This window comes from Sinohyriopsis cumingii, chromosome 14, assembly GCF_028554795.1.
Source record: "Sinohyriopsis cumingii isolate HCF-2022 chromosome 14, ASM2855479v2, whole genome shotgun sequence".
Taxonomy (NCBI): domain Eukaryota; kingdom Metazoa; phylum Mollusca; class Bivalvia; order Unionida; family Unionidae; genus Sinohyriopsis; species Sinohyriopsis cumingii.
The window spans coordinates 123,629,249-123,650,617 of NC_142974.1; the positions used below are offsets into that span (position 1 = coordinate 123,629,249).

Consider the following 21,369-nt stretch of genomic DNA (forward strand, 5'->3'; position numbering starts at 1 on the left):
TGTCTGTTCTCAGTAGTATCAGATTACGAAAGTTCTAATTGCTACAAGTTTGAGCATGGCAGAAAGCAAGAATCAGCTACAGGAAATTCAGCTGCTGCAAGATGTATTGTATTACAGGGCTTTAAACATTCCAGGTCCACAAAAGACAGAAATTAGGATAAAAATAAATGTACTTGGACTTTCAGTGATCACTAGAAAAAAGGCATATACAGTTAGATAACTTTTCCAGTGACACAAGCAAAAAGCATATTACTGGCACCAGAAATGTTATTGACAGTCAATAAACATACACCTCTCAATCATAAAGGCCGTAATTTTGAACTTTTACTAAACTGAGTGCACATTAATTTATTCACCATGCCAGAGGGATCAGAACTGGTTGGTTTCTGTCTTGATGATTCCATTGCCCACTGTAATTTTTGTTTCGGAGAATGCACAGCATTTGACACATCCACTCTGATTTCTAATGCAAAGTAATTCTAAGGTTGAACTATCTGTCAAGTGGTGGAAAAGATCAGAGCCTGGAATTGGAATCTGCCAAGTGACTTGCTACTTTTGGGGCTATGGACTGCATTTAGATTGACTCCATGGGTGTTTTCCTATCTATTTTTTTCTGAATGAGTCTTGAATAGCAGTTGTATTCTATTTTGTTTGTGTGTTTGATATGTTTATCTTGAGAACATTTAGACATAAAGATTTAGTTAACTACAGCACTGAGCTTGAAAGATGACTACTGCAGACCTTTGCAACTTAGTGTCTTACTGGTCTTGGGACATTGAGACAAGCGCAAAATAGCAGTATTGGTGTCTTGCATTTATATGAAAATCCATATGAACATTGAATTACCTTGTTGTTGTTTTCCACTGTTTTGTTGCTTCTTTTTTCCTTTTGTAGTATTATGACTGCTTTTATTTGAATGCATGAATTACGTTTACCTAACAGATTTCACCTTGGTAAAATCCAAACAGATCATACCTGACAGGTGGTTTTTGTCAAAATCTGTGTAACGTGCCTGATAGTATAGTGGCAGAGAGTTATATGTGGATAGGATGAATCAGTGTACGTCTAATTAACTTTTTCAGTTTATTTCCAGCTTGATTGCCTAAAGTAAAAGCAGAATTCATTTGCAGTTGGTGTTCTTTGTGTTTTCAGATTCAGGACAGGATTATGAACTTAAGCGTCAACTTCAGCGCCTTGCCAGAGTCCTTAATGAGCAGCAATCAGTGAAAGACAAGGTCACTGATGAGGAACAGTTAAAAATTCCTCCTCAAGGAGAGATAACTGTTAAGAGTCATGAAGAGGTTCGTGTTGCTGTTGAAGACCAGAATACAGAAATACTATACCGTCGTTCTCCTCAGCGAGAATTTGGCCAAGATCTTCCATCTACTGCTCGCCAGCAAGAAGAATTCCACTTAGATTTAGTTGAAAAGAAACTTCCCCAGCCTGAGACAAACACTATGGCCATGTTAAAATTGTTGCAAGAAAATGCTTATAAGTTAAAACAAGATAAAGGCATAACTTCACCACTGACAGTGTATGACTTTGCAGGGCAGTATGCCTTTTACACAACACACCAGACATTCCTGACAAGACGAGCCATATATCTCCTTGTTTCAGATGTCAGTGAACAGCTTACTGATCTTGTAGCTGATGAGTGCTATCTTAATAGTGATGGGATAGTGAAGTGCAAAGTTTGTGGTGAGTTCTGATGCATGCTATTTTGATAATGATTGGATAATGAAGTACAAAGTTCATTGTGAGTTATTTTGAATGTTATTTTGATATTGACAGGAAAATGTAGTTCAAGTTCGTGGTGAGTTCTGATAAGTGTTATTTCGATAGTGATTGGATAATGAAGTGCAAATTTCATGGTTAATTCTGATCTACTACAACTCTGCCAGAATTAAATAATAAACTCATTAATCTTAGTTATTTTATACAATTATATACAGCACAGTTTTATTACCCAAGAAGAAAGAAGAGATAAAGGAAGAATAAGAGTAGCATTTAAAAACATACATAAAACCTGACTTAGTTGAAACTTGGCATGACAGTTACTTAAGCATTCATGTGCTTCTTTTTCATTCCATACCATTTTATTTCACATTTTCTGGATTTGAAATGTAGTTTCAGTGTGTATATTTCATAACCAGATTTGTTCTGGAAGGGACTAGATGTGCTAATATAATTGTTTGACTGAAGTGGAACACCTTCAACTTAAAAAAGCTTTTTATTTGCCAGCTACAAGGCAGATTGTATTTTGCTCTGATTTTCTTCTGTCGACCTATCCGTTCATCCATCTGTTAGTAATTCTGTGCTTGCACAATTCCATGAATTGTTATCCTTCTACAGCCTTTTGATTTCAGTGTGTAAAGGTCAACAGTGGAGCTGCAGTGAGTGAAACAAGAAAATGGTTTCTGCACCATTTATAGTTATGTAACATTGGTTATGGCTTCTGCTTTGAGTAAAGAAGCCCCGTGACATGAAGTACAAAAGGTCAAAAGTTGGGGTCATCCTGACTGAAAGAAGAAAAATGTTTTTGCAAATTAACTTCAATTTTTCACCATCTTTAGTTACCAAGACATGTGGATAGCATGCAAGTGGGGTGGGGAAGTAGTTTCCCTAAAATAAAGACAAAGGGTCAAAGGTCAAAGTCACGAAAACATAAAAGTTATTTATACACACTAACATAAATGCTAAAGTGTGTGTGTGTGCCTGTGTGTGTGATTTGGATTTTTAATGTAGCTCAACAATTTTTTCAGTCATATCACTACGATGTCTGCATTGTGGGAGTTTATAATGATGTCAAGCACTTGGGCATCATGCCGCAAACATATAGCACAATGTCCTATCCAATCGCTTTACCTTTTTACTTTGCTTTGAAATTATAAATACCTAACTCATTAAAATGTAATCCCAATATGACAGCACAACAAACAAACAATACGGTTCGATTCAACACTTGCAATTAGGCTACTGAACGTATTTACATAATGGTGCCACCACATGTACATTGTAGGTTTGATTACACGCTGAATTAAGTACATCCCTTGGAGTTAAATCATGGGCACCATTGCGTTCAACTTTTATGGTAGCTCCAAAATACAATAATAAAGCTTCGGAAATAATGCTTAGAAAATTATGCTAGTACCGTAAAGGCTGAGTTGTAGTTTGCTTTGATGTAAGCAACCTTACACGATACCTGTCAACTTTCACGTGGGGTCACTCCTCCTAATTTCATAATACTTTCCGATTTTTACAGAGAATTCTTGATCCTTACATTATGTCTTCGATTTTTAATTCTTCTAAACAGGAAAAGTCCGAAATGTTATTTTGCATCACCTGTGAATTATTGTTGTGATGAAACAATTATTTTAGTATAAAGAATGCGCTTCTTCACTAAATTGTAAGTTTAAACATTATTCATGTGAATTAATTTTTTTTTTTACCTCTACAATAATACAAAAATAAAAAGTAAACCAGAACCAAAAAAATAAACCATAACAATAAAATCTCAAGCCAGTTTCAGGGTTTTAATGATTAACTGGCCTGTACTGCTGTCGCAAAATGAAAGACAGATTTGCCAGCTATTTATACTATATAGGAGACACCGAAACATCAAGCTTTCCATTGTGTGGAAAGTTATGTTTGTTCAGCTAAAACACAAAACTAAAATTGATTGATGTTGATCACAATGAGAATTTTAGCCTTTATTATTACCACTCTTAGTGAACATGTAAATTATGCTGGTTATCTGCCTTGTACAAATAAACATGCATACCATTTTAAAAATATTACCTCAATTTGTAGGATTGCTTATATCATTGAAAATGAGTAACTTGTGAGCGCGTGATTCAAAGTAACTGAAACAGCTAGAACTAGCTGAAATGTTATCTGGAAGAATGCAATTTGGTTGAAACATTGAAAAAAGCAAAATCTGCATCTATGTTTGGGAATAAGTAAGGATTTAAGTGACGCTATGCACTGTGTAAGTACTGTACATTATTGATCAGCATGGTCTCCCTGGTAAACTGAACCGGTCCGCGAGTTATGAAGTCTGTATTTACCTTTATTTAACTTCGTGTTGGAGAAATCAGAAAATATGCACATGCAAAATAATAAAAATATCAATCATAGTACTTTATAACAGTTTGATAATTGCCGGGTCACCGAAAGTTACTTTTTTTTTCACATGCCTCTGTCTTAGGACACGGAAGAAATTATTGCTTTTTGTCCCAAGATTTACAGCCATTACAGTAGTCAACAAAAAGATCTAAAAACTGTCAAGTTTACACATTGACCCACGGATAAGCTGACCCCCTTCTTCCAGGCCTTTATTTTTTCCTAAATTATTTGTGAGTATATACGGTACATAATTGCAATGCCAGTTGCTTGTACAGGAAAGTAACATTTCCACTGGTCAGAATGTTACCACGTGATCAAAACGACTTGCGTTCATTTCTGTATGAACTGTAAGAAGAACTACTTTTCCACTTCTATAAATAGAGTCATGTGTACAGCATAAGATAAACACCGCCAGTTAAGGCAGACATGAAGTAAGCATTAAAGAAAAACAACATTCTAACAAACAAACAAAAAATAATTGAAAAAATTGGCTTCCATTGGTTGAAGGACTGGTATTATGATGACCTTATTACGATCAAGCTGGAGATCCCAAGTGCTATAAATAGCTACGTAACAGAAAAACCACAAACATGTATTACTACGCTCAATTAAGATTTCTGTTTTTTAATGATGCAAACAAAATAACATAACAAATAATTAAAATTTCGGGCGTTATTTGCTGTGTGAGTCGGCAACTGACAGTTTATACCACGATGAACTCAGAAAAAACAACATTAAACTCTTACATGCACCTCACATTAACCACAGAAAGTTCAGATTAAGTTGATCTACACAAAGGACCATTAAAAATATATAGCATATTATAATCCATTCACTTTAATATTTGTTATTTTTTTAAATTTATTTTTAGATCTGTTTGAGGTTTGGCTGAACTCAATACATTTCTGTGCAACATCCGATGAAGCTGGCATTCCCCCTGTGATTTTGGTGGGAACACATGTGGATCAAATTTTACAGGTACAAATTAAAACCATTAATGGTAGCAGTACTGCAGTTTTCTATTACTTCATTTTGCTTAATTATGTCAGTATTTTGCTAAAATAAAGTGAACGTTTTGAGTAATAGAATGTGAATCTAGGTAATTTTTGCAAAGAACTTGATGTAGATTTGTCCTTATACAATTGTTAATAAATGAACTTATTCCTTTTGCCATTGCATAGCATTTTGGATGAATTTAATGGTTGTTTAAACATTCTTGTCAAGGACATGTCAGTTAAGTGCTTTATACAAGGACACAGAAGGGGCTGACCTGGCCTTTTATTGAACATTTGACCCCTGGATTACAATCCAGTCACTGTAGTTTAACTGGCCTTCTTTTGAACATTTGACCCCTGGATTACAATCCAGGCACTGTAGCTGAACTGGTCTTCTTTTGAACATTTGATCCCTTTGTTACAATCCAGGCACTGTAGCTGAACTGGCCTTCTTTTGAACATTTGACCCCTGGATTACAATCCAGGCACTGTAGCTGAACTGGTCTTTTTTTGAACATTTGATCCCTTTGTTACAATCCAGGCACTGTAGCTGAACTGGCCTTCTTTTGAACATTTGATCCCTGGGTTACAATCCAGGCGCTGTAGCTGAACTGGCCTTCTTTTGAACATTTGATCCCTGGATTACAATCCAGGCACTGTGTCAATAGAGCTTCCATTACTCCTGAAATGTGGATAGGGTCTGAAGTGTTGATTGTTAGACTTCATATGCATTCATTGGAGTTCCTTAACTCCTGAAATAATGTCACCCATTATCAGACATTTTGTATTCACGTATGCAAGGCTTGTGTGAAAAACATGTTAGCATTGCCTAGTGTGCTAAGGAAGTTTTAGCATTGGCTATTGCGATAAGGAGGTGTTGGTATTGACTAGTGTGCAAAGGAAGTTTTGGCATTGGCAGTTGTGCTAAGGATGTGTTGGCATTGACTAGTATGTTAAGGAAGCGTTGGCATTGACTAGTGTACTAAGGAACTGTTGGCATTGACTAGTGTCCTGAGAAAGTGTTGTGATTAACTAATGTGCTAAGGAAGTGTTGGCATTACCTAGTGCGCTAAGGAAGTGTTGGCATTGACTAGTGTGCTAGAAATGTTGGTATTGACTAGAGTGCTAAGGATTTGTTGGCATTGACTAGTGTGTTAAGGAAGCATTGGTATTGACAAGTGTGCTAAGGAATTGCTGGCATTGACTACATTTGCAAAGGAAGTGTTGTCATTGACTAGTATGCTAAGAAATTGTTGGCATTGACTAGTGTGCTAAGGAAGCGTTGTCATTGACTAATGTGCTAAGGGAATGTTGTCATTGTGCTAAGGGAATGTTGTCATTGACTAGGATGCTAAAGAAGTGTTGTCATTGACTAGTGGGCTAAGGAAGTGTTGAATTGATTATTGTGCTAAGGAATGTTGGCATTGACTAGTGTGCTAAGGAATTGTTTGCATTGACTAGTGTGCTAAGGATGTGTTGTCATTGACTAGTGCACTAAGGAAGTGTTGGCAATGACCAGGGCCAGCGCTACCATATAGGCAAACTAGGCAGCCGCCTAGGGCGCTGATTTCAGGGGGTGCATTTTTCCAAAACAACAACAGTTTTGAAAAATAAATAAATAAATTTTAGTTTTATTGAGGGTCATTTTTTTAGCCTGGTTTGTGTCATACAGGGACAAATAATCGGGTAGATTTAGGCTGACCGAAACACCAGGCTGACCGGAACAAGCAAAATGAGTGAGTGAAAATCGCGCATATATGAAACTTTCAGGACGTAATTACATTCGCAGGTTTTTATAGGCCACTAGTTATTCCATGGAATCACGCATATACGAAACCTTCAGTTTGTCGTGTAAACCAAATTGGGCAGGGGGGTTAACTCCTTATTTTAATGGTATAAGCAAGGAAGGAATTGAGTAGACAAATTTTGAAATTTTTTTATACAAATTTATTGTTTATAAATTTTGAAATTGATATTTTTTTGGGGGGGCAGAATCAAACCTTGCCTAGGGTGCTAGATAGTCTGGCGCCGGCCCTGGCAATGACTAGCATGCAAAGGAAGTGTTGGCATTGACTTGTGTGCAAAGGAAGTCTTGGTATTGACTGGTGTACTAAGGAATAGTTGTCATTGACTAGTATGCTAAGAAATTGTTGTCATTGACTAGTGTGCTAAGGAAGTGTTGTCACTGACTAGTGTGCTAAGGGAATGTTGTCATTGACTAGTGTGCTAAGGGAATTTTGGCATTGACTAGTGTGCTAAGGAAGTGTTGTCATTGACTAGTGTGCAAAGGAAGTGTTGGCATTGACAAGTGTGCTACAGATTTGTTGGTATTGACTAGTGTGCTACATATTTGTTGGTATGGACAAGTGTGCTGTGGAATTGCTAGCATTGACTGTGTTTGCAAAGGAAGTGTTGTCATTGACTAGTGTGCTAAGGAAGTGTTGTCATTGGCTAGTGTGCTAAGGGAATGTTGGCATTGACAAGTGTCCTAAGGAATTGTTGGCATTGACTAGTGTTCTACATATTTGTTGGTATTGACTAGTGTGCTACTTATTTGTTGGTATGGACGAGTGTGCTGTGGAATTGCTAGCATTGACTGTGATTGCAAAGGAAGTGTTGTCATTGACTGCATTTGCTAAGGAAGTGTTGTCATTGACTAGTGTGCTAAGGAATTGTTGTCATTGACTAGTGTGCTAAGGAAGTGTTGGCATTGACAAGTGTCCTAAGGAATTGTTGGCATTGACTAGTGTGCTACAGATTTGTTGGTATTGACAAGTGTGCTATGGAATTGCTAGCATTGACTATGTTTGTAAAGGAAGTGTTGTCATTGACTGCATTTGCTAAGGAAGTGTTGTTATTGACTAGTGTGCAAATAAGTATTGTCATTGACTAGTTTGCTAAGGAAGTGTTGGCATTGACTGCTGTGTTAAGGAAATGTTGGCATTGACTAGTATGCAATGGAAATGTTGGCATTGACTAGTGTGTTGCAGAAGTGTTGGTATTGATTAGTGTGATAAGGAAGTTTTGTAATTGACTAGTGTGCTAAGGAAGTGTTGGCATTGACTAGTAGGCTAAGGAAGTGCTAAACAAGGTGGGTTGCACATTATCAGAAGTAACAGCTATATTTTCTTGAAGCTTTATGAGTGTTTTGGTACCTAGTTTTCTCTTTACAAAGTAAAATGTGCCACATTTTATATAGTAAACCTCTGGATTTATTGCAACTTTAAATTTCTTGGTGAGTTATTCTTGTATAAATACAGTTTTCAAGATGATGTTATAAAGTAACTATATTCATCTTGAGTGACATAAAATCAAATTTTGGATTCATTGGGCATATGCCATTGAAATAATACAGTTTTGCTTAAAAGATCTCAATTCTTTATTCAGCATAACCAGAATATTTATGTCAGTTTTTAATACTGGACCTGTAACCGCTCTGGTGACCTAGTGGTTAGAGCATCTGCCTCAGATGTGGGAGGTCATGGGTTTGATCCCTGGTTGAGTGATACCAAAGACTTACAAAAATGGTACTAGCAGCTGCCTCGCTTGACGCTCAGCATTAAGAGGTTAGTGTTAGGACTGGTGTCAGGATAATGTGACTGGGTGGGACATTGTTCTACATGTATGTGGCATGAGGCCCCATTGCTAGACATCACTATAAACTGCCACACTGCAGACATTGCAGCAATATATCTAAAAAATTGTTAAAGCTACGTTAAAAATCCAAATCACACACGCACAGTGGACCAGTTCTGAATCACAGTATATATATATGTCAGTAACACATGACCTGTGCTGAGTTACATAATATCTAAGTCCCGATTCCAGGTGGAAAATGACCTAAACTGTATAGTTGTTTCATCCTCCCATAGGATGACATACAGGAAAGATCTTAAGTCTAACACAAGACCCTTACTCATATGCGCTAGTCATTTGTTTTCATCATTACAGCCACTTTATGTACTTGACAGAGAACATTTTCTTCACTTTGAGTCATATGTCATGAATTGAGCAATTTCATTATGTGCATGACTTTACAGTGTGAAATTGCCCCTAGATTACTTAGATCAATTGTATTCCTATTTGGAATTTTCTCTCATCAGATTTATTGGAATTTTTTGGTTATGTTTTCATAACCTTAGAATTAGGTTACTTCCCTACAGGGATATCAGCATAACAGTTCTTGTATTTAAATGTTATTTTATTACTTTTACTAGTTCTGGCAGGTATTTATTTACCCCTGTCCTTGCTGATTTGGACTGTTAACTATTGATTTTATTTTATCATTATACTAAAGTATTGAATCATTGAAATTATTCCATTTCCTCTAACTTTATTATTAATCGAAATGCCACAGACCAGTCCTTCTTTCATTAATATTTGAACACTTCTCATTCATAAAAAAGTCAGTTTAGAAGTATAGTATTCCTTATTATTATTATTATTATTATCTTATTACTAAATGTCATCATGCGTGCCACTGAACCTAACCCAAAAAACCAAGGCAGTTGATTCTTTCAGCCTGAGTTGAGACATCTGTTTACTTATGCCTTCCCAGTCTTTAGGATGATACCACAAGTACTTCAAAAATTAAGGAACTCCACTGCTCAGTTCATTTTGATTCCACCTCTGTAGCTTTAATGATTTTGGTTCATTACTTTCTCAACTCGAAATAAAATATTTTTTGTTTAAGACAAGAGATATGGCTGTATTTGTGTGCATTCTCTGGAGATTACACATAACTGTGTGAACCAGTCTACCAGAAACTGGAAATCTCATACTGGTGCAGTATTCAGGTTATGAATACTGAGATGTGTATGCAATAGACTGTTAACTGACTTTCCTATTCTTGTAATCTGAAGAGTGTAATGCCAAATGCAGAATGTTTTATGAGGTGTTGTAAGTGATAAATGGATCAAAGGTGATCCATTATGGATTTCAAGTCAAAATACAACATGCCTCGATATGGGTGGGGTGGGGGGTAGGCGAATTGTGAATATTTAAACTTGTGAGTATTAATACTCAACATTTAGTATTTATTACTTTTATCTTTCTTTGACAAAAGCTTCAGCTAAACAGGGTCATTATGGTACAACTTCACATCACAAAGGGCTGAAATCCCCCTCCTCTCTCTCATATCTATGTTTGATTTTGATTACAAGGTGCAGGAAGAAAATGCGATTGAATACACATACCTCTCTCTCTCTTAACAAAACTGTAGAAAATGAATTTATCATCAGTGATTTAATTCCTTATTACCAGTAATCTGGAATAGCATACAGTGATACCATTACTACTTGTGAAACTGCAAGTTACTAGTGAAAAAGGTGATGCTGAGGTTAAATCCGGTCGTGTCTTATATTTCACATTGATGTTTACATGGATAAAGGATGGAAATGTACAAAATTAGCGAATTCAGTTTATACTCCACATCGACCGACAAATATGGTACCTGAATATATGATAGTTTTGCACATTATGCATATTTTGTTGCTAACTGTATAATGCCTTAGTAAATGTGTTACTAACTGTATAATGCCTTTGTAAATGTGTTACTAACTGTTTGATGCCTTTGTAAATATGTTACTAACTGTGCAATGCCTTTGTTGTTGTTGTTATTGTTGTGGGGTTTAATGCCATTTTCCAGCACACGATAGGCTATACATGGCGGCCAGTATTAATGATGGAGGAAGAACCTGGGAAAACCCTGGTAAGAACCACCAACCCACGAGAACCTACTGGCAAGCTTTCTCACATACCCACATTGGCCGAGCACGAGACTCGAACACATGCAGATGGGTGAGATGGCAGTGATCTGTAACGAAGAGCGCTTTAGACCACTCAGCCACTCGGGGCCCCACAATGCCTTTGTAAATATGTTACTAACTGTATAATGCCTTGTATCACTGAGACTAGTGGTTTGCCTTATATCACTGAGACTACTGGTTTGTGTTTCATCACCGACAGAGACTGAGACTAGTTGTTTGCATTACATCACTGAGACTGGTGGTTTGCCTTTCATCATGGAGATTTGTGGTTCGTCTTTCATTACATAGACTGGTGGTTTGACTTAAGTCATTGAGACTAGTGATTTGCCCTATGTCACTGAAACTAGTGGTTTGTACTGCTGAGTAGGGAAACTAGTTAACTACTTCCTGTACTATGTGCATATTATATACCAAATTATTACAGAAATGTCTTTTTAAACATAAAGATCCCCATACACAAGTGGCATGTAAAATTCCCATGTTAAAGTACAGCTGAGATCACAAAAGTCATTCACTTTGCACATCTGAGACTGGTTCAGCCACATAACAGTTGTAAAATAATGAATCAAAAGAGATTGCTAGAATTTTGGGAAAAATGGTAAAAGATAGATCTATACTAATGGCTGTATTGATCCTTTTGTTGTAATTTATTATGATGTGAGGCAACCACTGTCAGGAGACCTGCCAACCCTTATGATTTTGCTGTAAGTCTTACGAAAATTACCCTTAAAGTACAGACTTATAAACTTATAGCATGAAAGCAAAAGCTATGGAAAAATTATCATTGCCAAAAAATTCGGAAAATGTGTTCATCCGTGTTTGATTTGAATCTGGGTTTCATATTAGAAGTAGTAAAATTAGTTAGGGAACCAGATTAACTTTATAGCAGCACCTCAGATGCTTTAAACTGCACCTACTTGTTCATGCAAAACGTCTGCATGACCCAACTGTTGATTATATAATTACTTTTTTTTAAAAATGGTGTCAAGCTAGCAATGCAATTTTAAGATGAAAGGGATAATACATCTCTTAAAAAGGTGCTAATAATCAACACAGAAGAATACAAAGGAATATTCAGATTCTTGGGAATAAAAGCTGGAAGGGACACAATTATGTTTATTGGATATCATGTGTCAATTTGAGTATGACTAGTGGCGGGAGATATGATTGCCATCGTTAAGTGAAATGGAAAAAGAATTTCCAAGAATTACATCAAGTTGAGAGACAGCAACAAGCCATTGGCTTTGCATGGGGTTTGGAATTAGAGTTTGTGCAACTGTACTAATGGTAAATAAAGTCTACGCATACTTTACAAATTTTTCATAATGTTTATCTTATTTGCATGTTTTGAATACTGAACTTTTAGTTATGTTTTTCAGCTTTACAATAGAAGTTTTTATTTTTTTACACCTTCTGGTCAATCTTACGGAAAAAAATTCAACTGCCTTACTGAGATGGACTCGTCAGGGTTGGCAGTAGTCCGAGTTTTCTTAGTCCTACGTGTAAGACCTGACGCTGATATTTATGTTGTGGGTGTCAAGGTCTTACAGCCTAACAAATGGAGCTGTGTAGCTTGTTTTGATGTCGACTAACATCGTTACAACAGTCAAATTTTCAGGAATATTTCAAACAACTGACAACTAAAATAACGACGCTTTTCTACAAAGTAAAGTTATAATGTTTTGGTCAGAATTTACTTACTCTGATGTCTTTTCTCTAATAAATTCCAATTTTCACTAAAGAAATTGACCTATTTTCAAGTTTCGTTGGCCTACATTTCAGTTAGCTGGAAAGCGATGAAAGCCAGGAATGCCAAAATCGGGTTAAGTTGAACTATTCTCTAACGAAACGAATAAAAATATATTCTAGCTATTGGAACTGTAAGCAACGGTTCGTGTCATTCAAGAAACTTATCCCCAACATGTACTTGAACTTACTTTGGCATACTGCGACTACTATTGCATTGCTGCTGTTGTTGTTGTGGGGTTTAATGCCATTTTGCAGCACACAATAGGCTATACATGGCGGCCAGTATAAATGGTGGAGGAAGAATCCGAGAAAACCCCGGAAAGAACCACCAACCCACGAGAAGCTACTGGCAAACTTTCTCACATACCCACATTGGCTGAATCTTAGACTCGAACCGCCGCAGACAGAGGTGAGATGGCAGTGATCCGTAACGAAGAGCGCTTTAGACCACTCGGCCACTCGGGGCCCCCTGTCGCATTGCAACAAATTCAAATGTCAACGGAATGTGAAAATGTGTCCATTTGCTAGTATCATATTTTCATTCTGCCAGGATAAAGACAGCACAGTAAGTATATTAGTTACACATAAATTAGTGGAAGAGTGTCGATATAGGATGCCAAGTGCATGAGATGTTCCTGAAACGTTGATACTCATTTCGATGTCAACGACATCAGAACATGCTATACAATGCTGTTATTTGGATAGTAAGACATAGCACCCAAACAAAATCAACATGTGCTATGTCTTACATGTAGGACTGGAGTTTCCTTTCACCCTTGCCATCCCATTATTGATATTTGGACACTGATGTTGGGGTGTAGGGTCAGAGTCCACTCACTATTGAAAAGTTGGAATTTGCCAACACCATTTGGTGTCTGCATAGGGTAATCACTTACTATCCAGACTAGCAAACTTGAATGACCTTTCGAACAGATATACCTGTATGAAGTTGATAGGAATATGATTTATTTTCGCAAAAATTGCAAGCATAGCATTCATCATGTCTTTAATCTGCAGACAGATGAGACAAAAGTACAGCGTTGTTGAAATTTGACCTGGATCTTGCCATTTGCATTCTGAGTCACATGACTATACAAATCTCACAACCTAGATGTCAATGACATGCTCGCGAGTTTTGAGAAAACAAATCAAATTCCTATCAGTTTCATGCAGGTATATCTATAAGAAAGGTCATTCAAATTTGCTAGGCCAGCTTCTAAGCAGGTACTGTATGCTGACACCAAATGGTGTCGGCGAATTCCAACTTTTCAATAGGCTGTAGACTCTGAACCTACACCCCAGCATCAATGTCCAAATATCAAAATTGGGGTGGTAAGGGTCAGAGGAAACTCTGACTAGGTTGACAGGTCTGATCACTATGAGATTGGTAAATGTTTGTCAGTAGGACAGGTAGCCCTACAATGTAAGACATGTCACATATTATTTGTGTTTCAGTGCTATGTCTTACTACCCAAATAATGCCTTGTATAGCGTGTTCCAATGTCGGTCGACATCGGAACGAGTAGTCAAAGTGTCAGGAATATCTAACACTTGGCAGCCCATATCACGTGCATCGAAACACCAGAACAATGGACCTCAAAACATCGGAATGCAATGAAAACACTGAAATGCACTTAATGTTTATTGTATATCTCATAGTGTATATTGGTTGTGTATGTATAATTCCTATCTGTGAAATTTCATATTAGTTATATAACAAATTAATGTGTACTTTCTTTACTTGAAGTGATTCAACTTAAATTAACAAGAAGCTGGAAATTGCACATTTTGGCTACAGTTTTTAAAGTCAATAAATTTAATATTAACAGCTTGTATTGCAGTTTATACACGAGTTTAATGCTTAAGCTATTAGTAATAAGTACATATTAATATAGATTATTATATTGTGGTTATTAATTATATTTTTCTTGTTATCTTAAGTTCCTGGATGTGTGAGATTTGTGCCAACCTGCAAGTGAAACAGCTGTAAAGTTTAAGTGTAACTATCATGAATTATGCATGAATTATTACTTTAATGGTCTAAATGCAAAGAACGTTATGTAAGATCATTTCCTCATTTGTTTAGGTATTTAGATCACAATAAAAGTTGTTTGCGCATGATTCAGAGTAGTTACATTTCCCATATAGATTACCGTTACTGGTATATACAGTAAATGTTCTAGTTAATAGTACATAGTACATGACTGGTTGGCTCATGTCTGCTTTCAATCATATCTACAGCCTTTTGTTAACCGTATTTTAAACCTATTCTGCTATTGTTTGAAAGGTGTGGGATAATGGATAGTTGCAGAAATGGTTTTAATACAAATTCAGTCATGTTGGTCCATTTACCTTGGTCAGCAACTGATTTCTCAGTCTTGACTGAAAGGAGTCAATAAAGTTTGAAGAAACCTCCCCTATTACAGCAAACTGAAATCACAAAATATAGTATTAAATCAAAATGTTTGAACTTTGCATCACACATACAGCTACATAACTGAACTTGTCTTTATGCATGAATTTAAGACCTGTATCATGTGATTGTTTTATTTTCTTGAATGTCCATTAAAATTGTCAGTTCTTATGAGACTTATGAGAATTTCTGATAGCGTATTTAATCACGTGTTGTAACACTGTGTTTCAACATTCTTGTCTTCTTGTTCAGCATGTATGTGGCATTCATGATACAGCCATACTGTGGTCAAAGTCCTCCTTGGTCAACAGGACACAAATTGTGTATGCAAATGGAATACACGCTAGCCCAGCTAATCTATGTTGTGGTATTCCACTGGGGTCTGTTCTTGGACTTGTTCTCTTCATTCTATACACTCAGCCGCTCTCATCATCCAGTATCTCACCAATTGTACGCTGACGACACCTAAATATACAAATCTAGCCACCCAACTCAAGTTGATGCTACCATCCATCATGTAGAGAGGTGCATTTCTGATGTGAAGTCACGGATGACATGTAACAAGCTCCAGATGAATGATGATAAAACTGAGGCCATTCTGATCACAACACAGAGACTTTCTCATTCACATTCTTTGCCTCAAACAATAAATATCAGCAACACCAACATTAAATTCACACAATCAGTATGAAACCTTAGTGTTACTCTGGACAGTTCTCTCACATTTCACCAACATGTCATGAACATATGCAAGGCTGCATATCTTGAGCTGAGACGCATCAGCTCAATTCGCAAATATCTTTCAATTGATGCCACTAAAACGCTTGTGTGTTCATTAGTACTTTCAAGACTGGACTATTGTTATTCAATTTTGTCTGGTTCATCTCAATATCTGCTCCAGAAACTTCAAAAAGTTCAAATCACAGCTGCTCATATCATTCTTAAGTACCACGATCAGAGCACACCTCCCTGCTGCTCTGTATCCTACACTGGCTATCCATTTGATTCGGAATCAAACACAAAATTTGTTCTCTGTGCTATGTTTCACTGATGGACTCCAGTCCAACATACCTATCCGACCTCACCCATGTGGACACACCAGCAAGATACCTATGTTCCTCTTCTGACAATAGTACACTCATTATTCCCACTATGAAAATGAAGTCATATGGACAATGTTCTTTTGCATACCAGGGCCCAGCAACATGGAATGAACTGCCCACGTAACTTAGACACAAAGACACAGTGATCCCATTCATGTGCTCTTAAAACCCACTTATTTCAACTGCAAGAATAAGCTTAAAGACCTAATAATGTTCCCTAACCTAAATATTTTCAGCATGTGTTTTATGTTTTCTAAATTCTTGGTGTTTGTGTTTTGTAATCATATCATTATATGTTTTTTTTTAATGTTATAGGTCTTGTCTAATGTTGTAAAGCACTTAGAGCTAAAGATTAGACGCTATAGAAAGTCCTCATTATTATTATTAACCAGATTTTTATGTATTGTGATGTATGCTAGGAAAACCAAGGCATGGAAATTATTAATAAATGTGTGCTGTTTTTCTAGGAATGCATCCTAAATTGTACTGATAATTTTGACAGCCATTGTGTGCAATTGTATCGTTTCATACAGTTTCGTTTTGAAAAGTGAATATTTATATAGGCATGTTCTTGTAGTATATTTTTATAGTTCAGTGTTTATTTTGCTATTCTAGGATTGCATCCTATATGGTACCATTAAATTTGACAGCCATTGTGTACAATTTTATTGTGGTGTAAGGTTTCTTGTCGAAAAGTAAATATCTATTTATGCATATTTGTATAGATCGGTGTTTATTTGCGGCTGTAATTCTAGAATGGCATACTATATTGTACTGTTAAATTTATTTGACAGCCATGATGTGCAATATTGTTGTAGTGCAAGGTATATGTGTAGAATTTGATATTAGAATTTAATATTTGTGTATTATCACTAATTGTTGTTATTAATAGATTTATAAATCTGAAATTGCATTACTGTTATTGTGCCATTTGTTGCTAATGCCCTTTCGTCTTGTCGATCAATCCCACCATGTCGCAATTAATTTCTTGATCACTCATGTATGATTGTGACATACTGTACTCTGCAATGTTACTTTACTGCACTGTAGTTGGATATATTTTATAATAAAATATAAGGATTTTATATTTATGTATTACTTACTTTTAGTATACAAAATATAAGTATTTAGTAAATGGGCCTTTTGGGGTCGGACCTCTTTGGACTGGGCTTTTTAACACTAGTCCATTTTGACCATGGACTCTTTTGGTACTCGTCCGTTTTGACTCATATCCATGTATGCAGGATATTGCATTCCGGTGTTTTGGTACATTTCAATGGTTCAATGCACCAGCCCATATTGACATTCTTCCACAAACTGAGATGAAATTAATATACTTACTGTCTGTTTTTAACCTGGTGGAATAAAAATCTGACATGAACAAATGGATGCATTTTCATGTTCCGTTGACATATATTTTGAATTTGTTGAAAATCGATGGTAGTCAAGGTATGCCAAAGTATGTTCAAGTAGGTTCATGTGGGGGATATGTTTCTTCAACGAAATGAAATGTTGGTTACAGTTGCAATAGGCATAGTATATTTTTATTTGCTTTGTTAAAAAATAATATTTCATCTTAAACTGATTTTGGCATTCCCGTCTTTCATCACTTTCCAGTCAACTGGACATAAAACACAATTAGTTTTACTATATGTTCTCTACATTTGTTTCGCAGTACTGACCTTTCCACTGTGTGACAATCAATACAAATGATAGGTTAATTTAAAATACCTTCAAAGATGACTTCAAGGTAAAGTTCTTTGCAAAGATTCACCTGTATTTTTTTGAGAGGCTGGACTATAAACAGAGCAGCATGCAATGGAACACAGATTTCACTTCTGGATCATCACCAAGGCCTTATTACTCACTGTGCACTATTGCCAAAATACACGTAGACAACCACACCCTGAGCCCATATTCTCAAGAATGTAGAATTACCTTTAAATCCCAACCAAAAATGCATAAATATAACTCTTCTATCACCAACAAAATGAGAGAGGAAACAATGTTTTAAAAATAGACTAGAACTACATTCATTGGCACTGAACTGGAAGTAATAATTGTGATCCGATTCCTGACAGGGTTAGAGAATTTCACCTAAATGGACAAAACTTCCATCCATGATCAAATCTATGTCTTTTAAATACTGCTGCAAAGTTTTAAGGAATTTCATCTGTGAATAGGACAGTTACAGGCTTGTAGCTGACACCACTGTAACACAAGCACAAGCCTATTCCAAATGGCCGAATGTCAAAAATGAACAAATATTAAAGTTTAATTGTGATTTTGCTAATCAAGATAAACACTTCAAATAAACTATTATTAGTTTTTAATCTTAACACCAGTCTGGAAAGTACTAGAAATTAAATTTCACTGTTCCAGTTTCCTAGAAAATTCAATTTTAAAAAATGATACATATTTTTATATAAAAATTTAAATTTAACTTAAATTTTAATGAAAATTTAGAACCTGAAGTTGACAAATTTTGTTCTATGGCAAAGTCTCTCCATTCCATTACCATGAACATCAAATTGGTTTTCCTTATCAGGTGTGAAGCAATTAAACCAGTGCCTGTCAATAAAAGGTAACACCTGAAATCTGGTAGCATCTAAATACGCTAGCTGTTGGTACTAACCAAGTACATGACATCATTTCCACCCATGAAGGGGAGGAGTCCTCATATGTTAGGCTTTCAATAGTATTGAAGAGTTGGTGTAGTTCTCTGAAACCATGCTAGCATGCCTTTTCCTAGTTACATAAGTGAGAGAGAGAGGATACTGCTTGTATTTTACATGCAGTTATTGCAGCTGAAACCATGAAAGGGTACAAGAAGATTTAGATATCTGACTGATGATACTCTACCAAATTCAGTGCTGCATTATTTTAGTGGCCAGAAAAATGGATGCAGACAAGTTCTTATTCACAACAGTGACAATGCCGACAAATGGGGTCTCCAGTCAGTTCAGGCACCAGACTATAATGGCACACCTGGGTCTGGACAAATTCTAAGACCATCATCCAAAGCAAAACTGGACCTGAAAGAGATAAAATTGAATGAGCACGATGGGATGCATATGATCTGTATGAAAAACAATGTTGAAATGTGGAATGATATCATTCATCGCCATGGTAATCAAGTCAACATATGTGGCAGACCAGAGTTCCAACTTGCTAATGAAAGAAAATGTGGACTTTCTTGGAAGCATACTATGATGTGTAAAAACTGCAGCTTTAAGTCACCAGAGTATAAGTTGTATGAGGAGATAAAAACAAATAAACCTGGGCCAAATCCTGCTGCTATAAATACGATGTTTCAAGCTGGACTACAAGATACACCAATGGGAAACACCTGGGCTAGATACTTGTTTGCAGCCACTGACATTCTGCCACCTAGCAGAACATCTATGCAATGGGCGTCCAAGATTGTAGGCAAAGCAGCCATGGAGCTCAGTGAAATGTTTATGACAGAGAAGCTGAAACTAGTCAGACAGGTTAATGTCATGCATCCTGAGCAAATAAATGTTGCTTTTGATGCAAGATACAATGCCATTAGCTTTGGACATGAAAAGAAACCTGGTCAGAGTTCATGATAAGCTTTGGAATTGCATGTGAAACTGTTAAGAGAAGCAATACATTGTGGGGACTATAGCAGTTAACAAGCTGCGTGGGACTGAAGCAGGGCTGAAGGGGAAAGGTTTTGATATGCAATGTCCAGGAGGCCATATTGACTGTAGAGCAAATCTGTCACCAGTTGCACCACATTCAGAGTATGAAATGGCAAGAGAAATGGGAAACAAGTTTGTGATGCAAGTGATTCTCATTAGACATGCAACAACAGATGGAGATGCATGGCTGCTGCTGGCTTTCAAGATGCTTACAATATTCTACATCCAATGTGGGAAGTAGAATGACTGTTGGACCCCGTCCATTTGGGTCGTTTACAGTTCAAACGATGTAATTCTGCAATATTTAGTGAAAAAATATATCCAGAAATATGAACAAGAGAAGGAAAAAGGCTCAAACAGAAAACTTTCAGCCAAGATATTAAAGCACATTGTGGTTGGATCTTCAAGCAACTGATGGAGGACAATAGTGGTGATTTTAGAAAATAAAATGTCAACTTCCCCCAGTACTGGATGCTACTCTTGCTGTTATTCTGGGGACTGCTTAAAATGTTGACATTATTCAAAGGTCTGTGGAGGAGGAAGTGACTGATCTTAACATGACAAAAATGTCCTGCTAGAAGTTCTGAAATGTGAGGCGGTGAACAGACCAATCAGTGTTTCTTTACCTAAAAATGTGAATTATTCCAGAAACTTTGAGCAAGAGTGCATTCAACAGTACACAGACTCAACAACAGCCAGGCATCATCACTGAAAACAAAAGTGCCACATTTTGGAGTTAAACTTTCAACAAGGACTTTGAGATCACTGGAGACAATGGATAAAGAATGCACTTACCATCAGTTGTATCAAAAGTGTCTACAAACCAGGCACCATGTTCTAGCAAGACGAGGAAATATGATACAGGCCCATCTGAGGTACATGACTCAGCATGAGTCACTCGTAAGCACGGCTGTAGCAGGAGCCAATATATATATATATATATATATATATATATATATATATATATATATATATATATATATATATATATATATATATATATATATATATATATATATGTGTGTGTGTGTGTGTGTGTGTGTGTGTGGTGTAATTTAAATGTTAAAACCCAGTGTGCTGTTAGTACAATTTTACTTGATTAGGGTTTCAAAATGGTGTTTGTGGAATGAATTCAGCTGGTATAGTCCTCAGTTTTTTAATACATTTTCTACAAGGTAGTCTCACCGAACTGAATGTTCAACAGATTTTCAGCAGGTGGGGTTTGACCAGTCCAATTGTTGGCATAGTCAATACATTTGTTTGCAAGGGAATTTGAAAATTCTAAGTTTTGGAATGTTGAATACTTTGCTACAGGGGAGTCTGACCAGTATTCTTTAATTTCTTGAATTTCTTAAATCAGAAACAATCATCAGAAAAAAGAATGCAATCAGATGGACAGAAAACCCTGTTCCCCACATCAACACTTGCTGCTACTGCCATGAAAGAAGTGCCCACAGACCTGACCTTCTCTGGGTCCATGCAGAAGTCTTTTAAACCAGCAAGGAAAAAACTTAGAGTAGAAGGGACCTCTGACTCCAGTATGATAGGTAA

The 21,369-nt window shown here is 36.5% G+C and overlaps 1 protein-coding gene across 1 annotated transcript in view; it reads left to right on the forward strand.

The window, feature by feature from the left end:
• Positions 1 to 21,369, forward strand: part of LOC149784758 (uncharacterized) — a 93,675-nt gene that overhangs the window by 11,239 nt on the left and 61,067 nt on the right. The window contains exons 3-5 of the mRNA XM_089932782.1: positions 1,153 to 1,698; positions 4,997 to 5,103; positions 21,179 to 21,365. Coding sequence (XP_089788908.1) covers positions 1,153 to 1,698; positions 4,997 to 5,103; positions 21,179 to 21,365 — 840 coding nt within the window. The remainder of the gene's footprint in view (positions 1 to 1,152; positions 1,699 to 4,996; positions 5,104 to 21,178; positions 21,366 to 21,369) is intronic.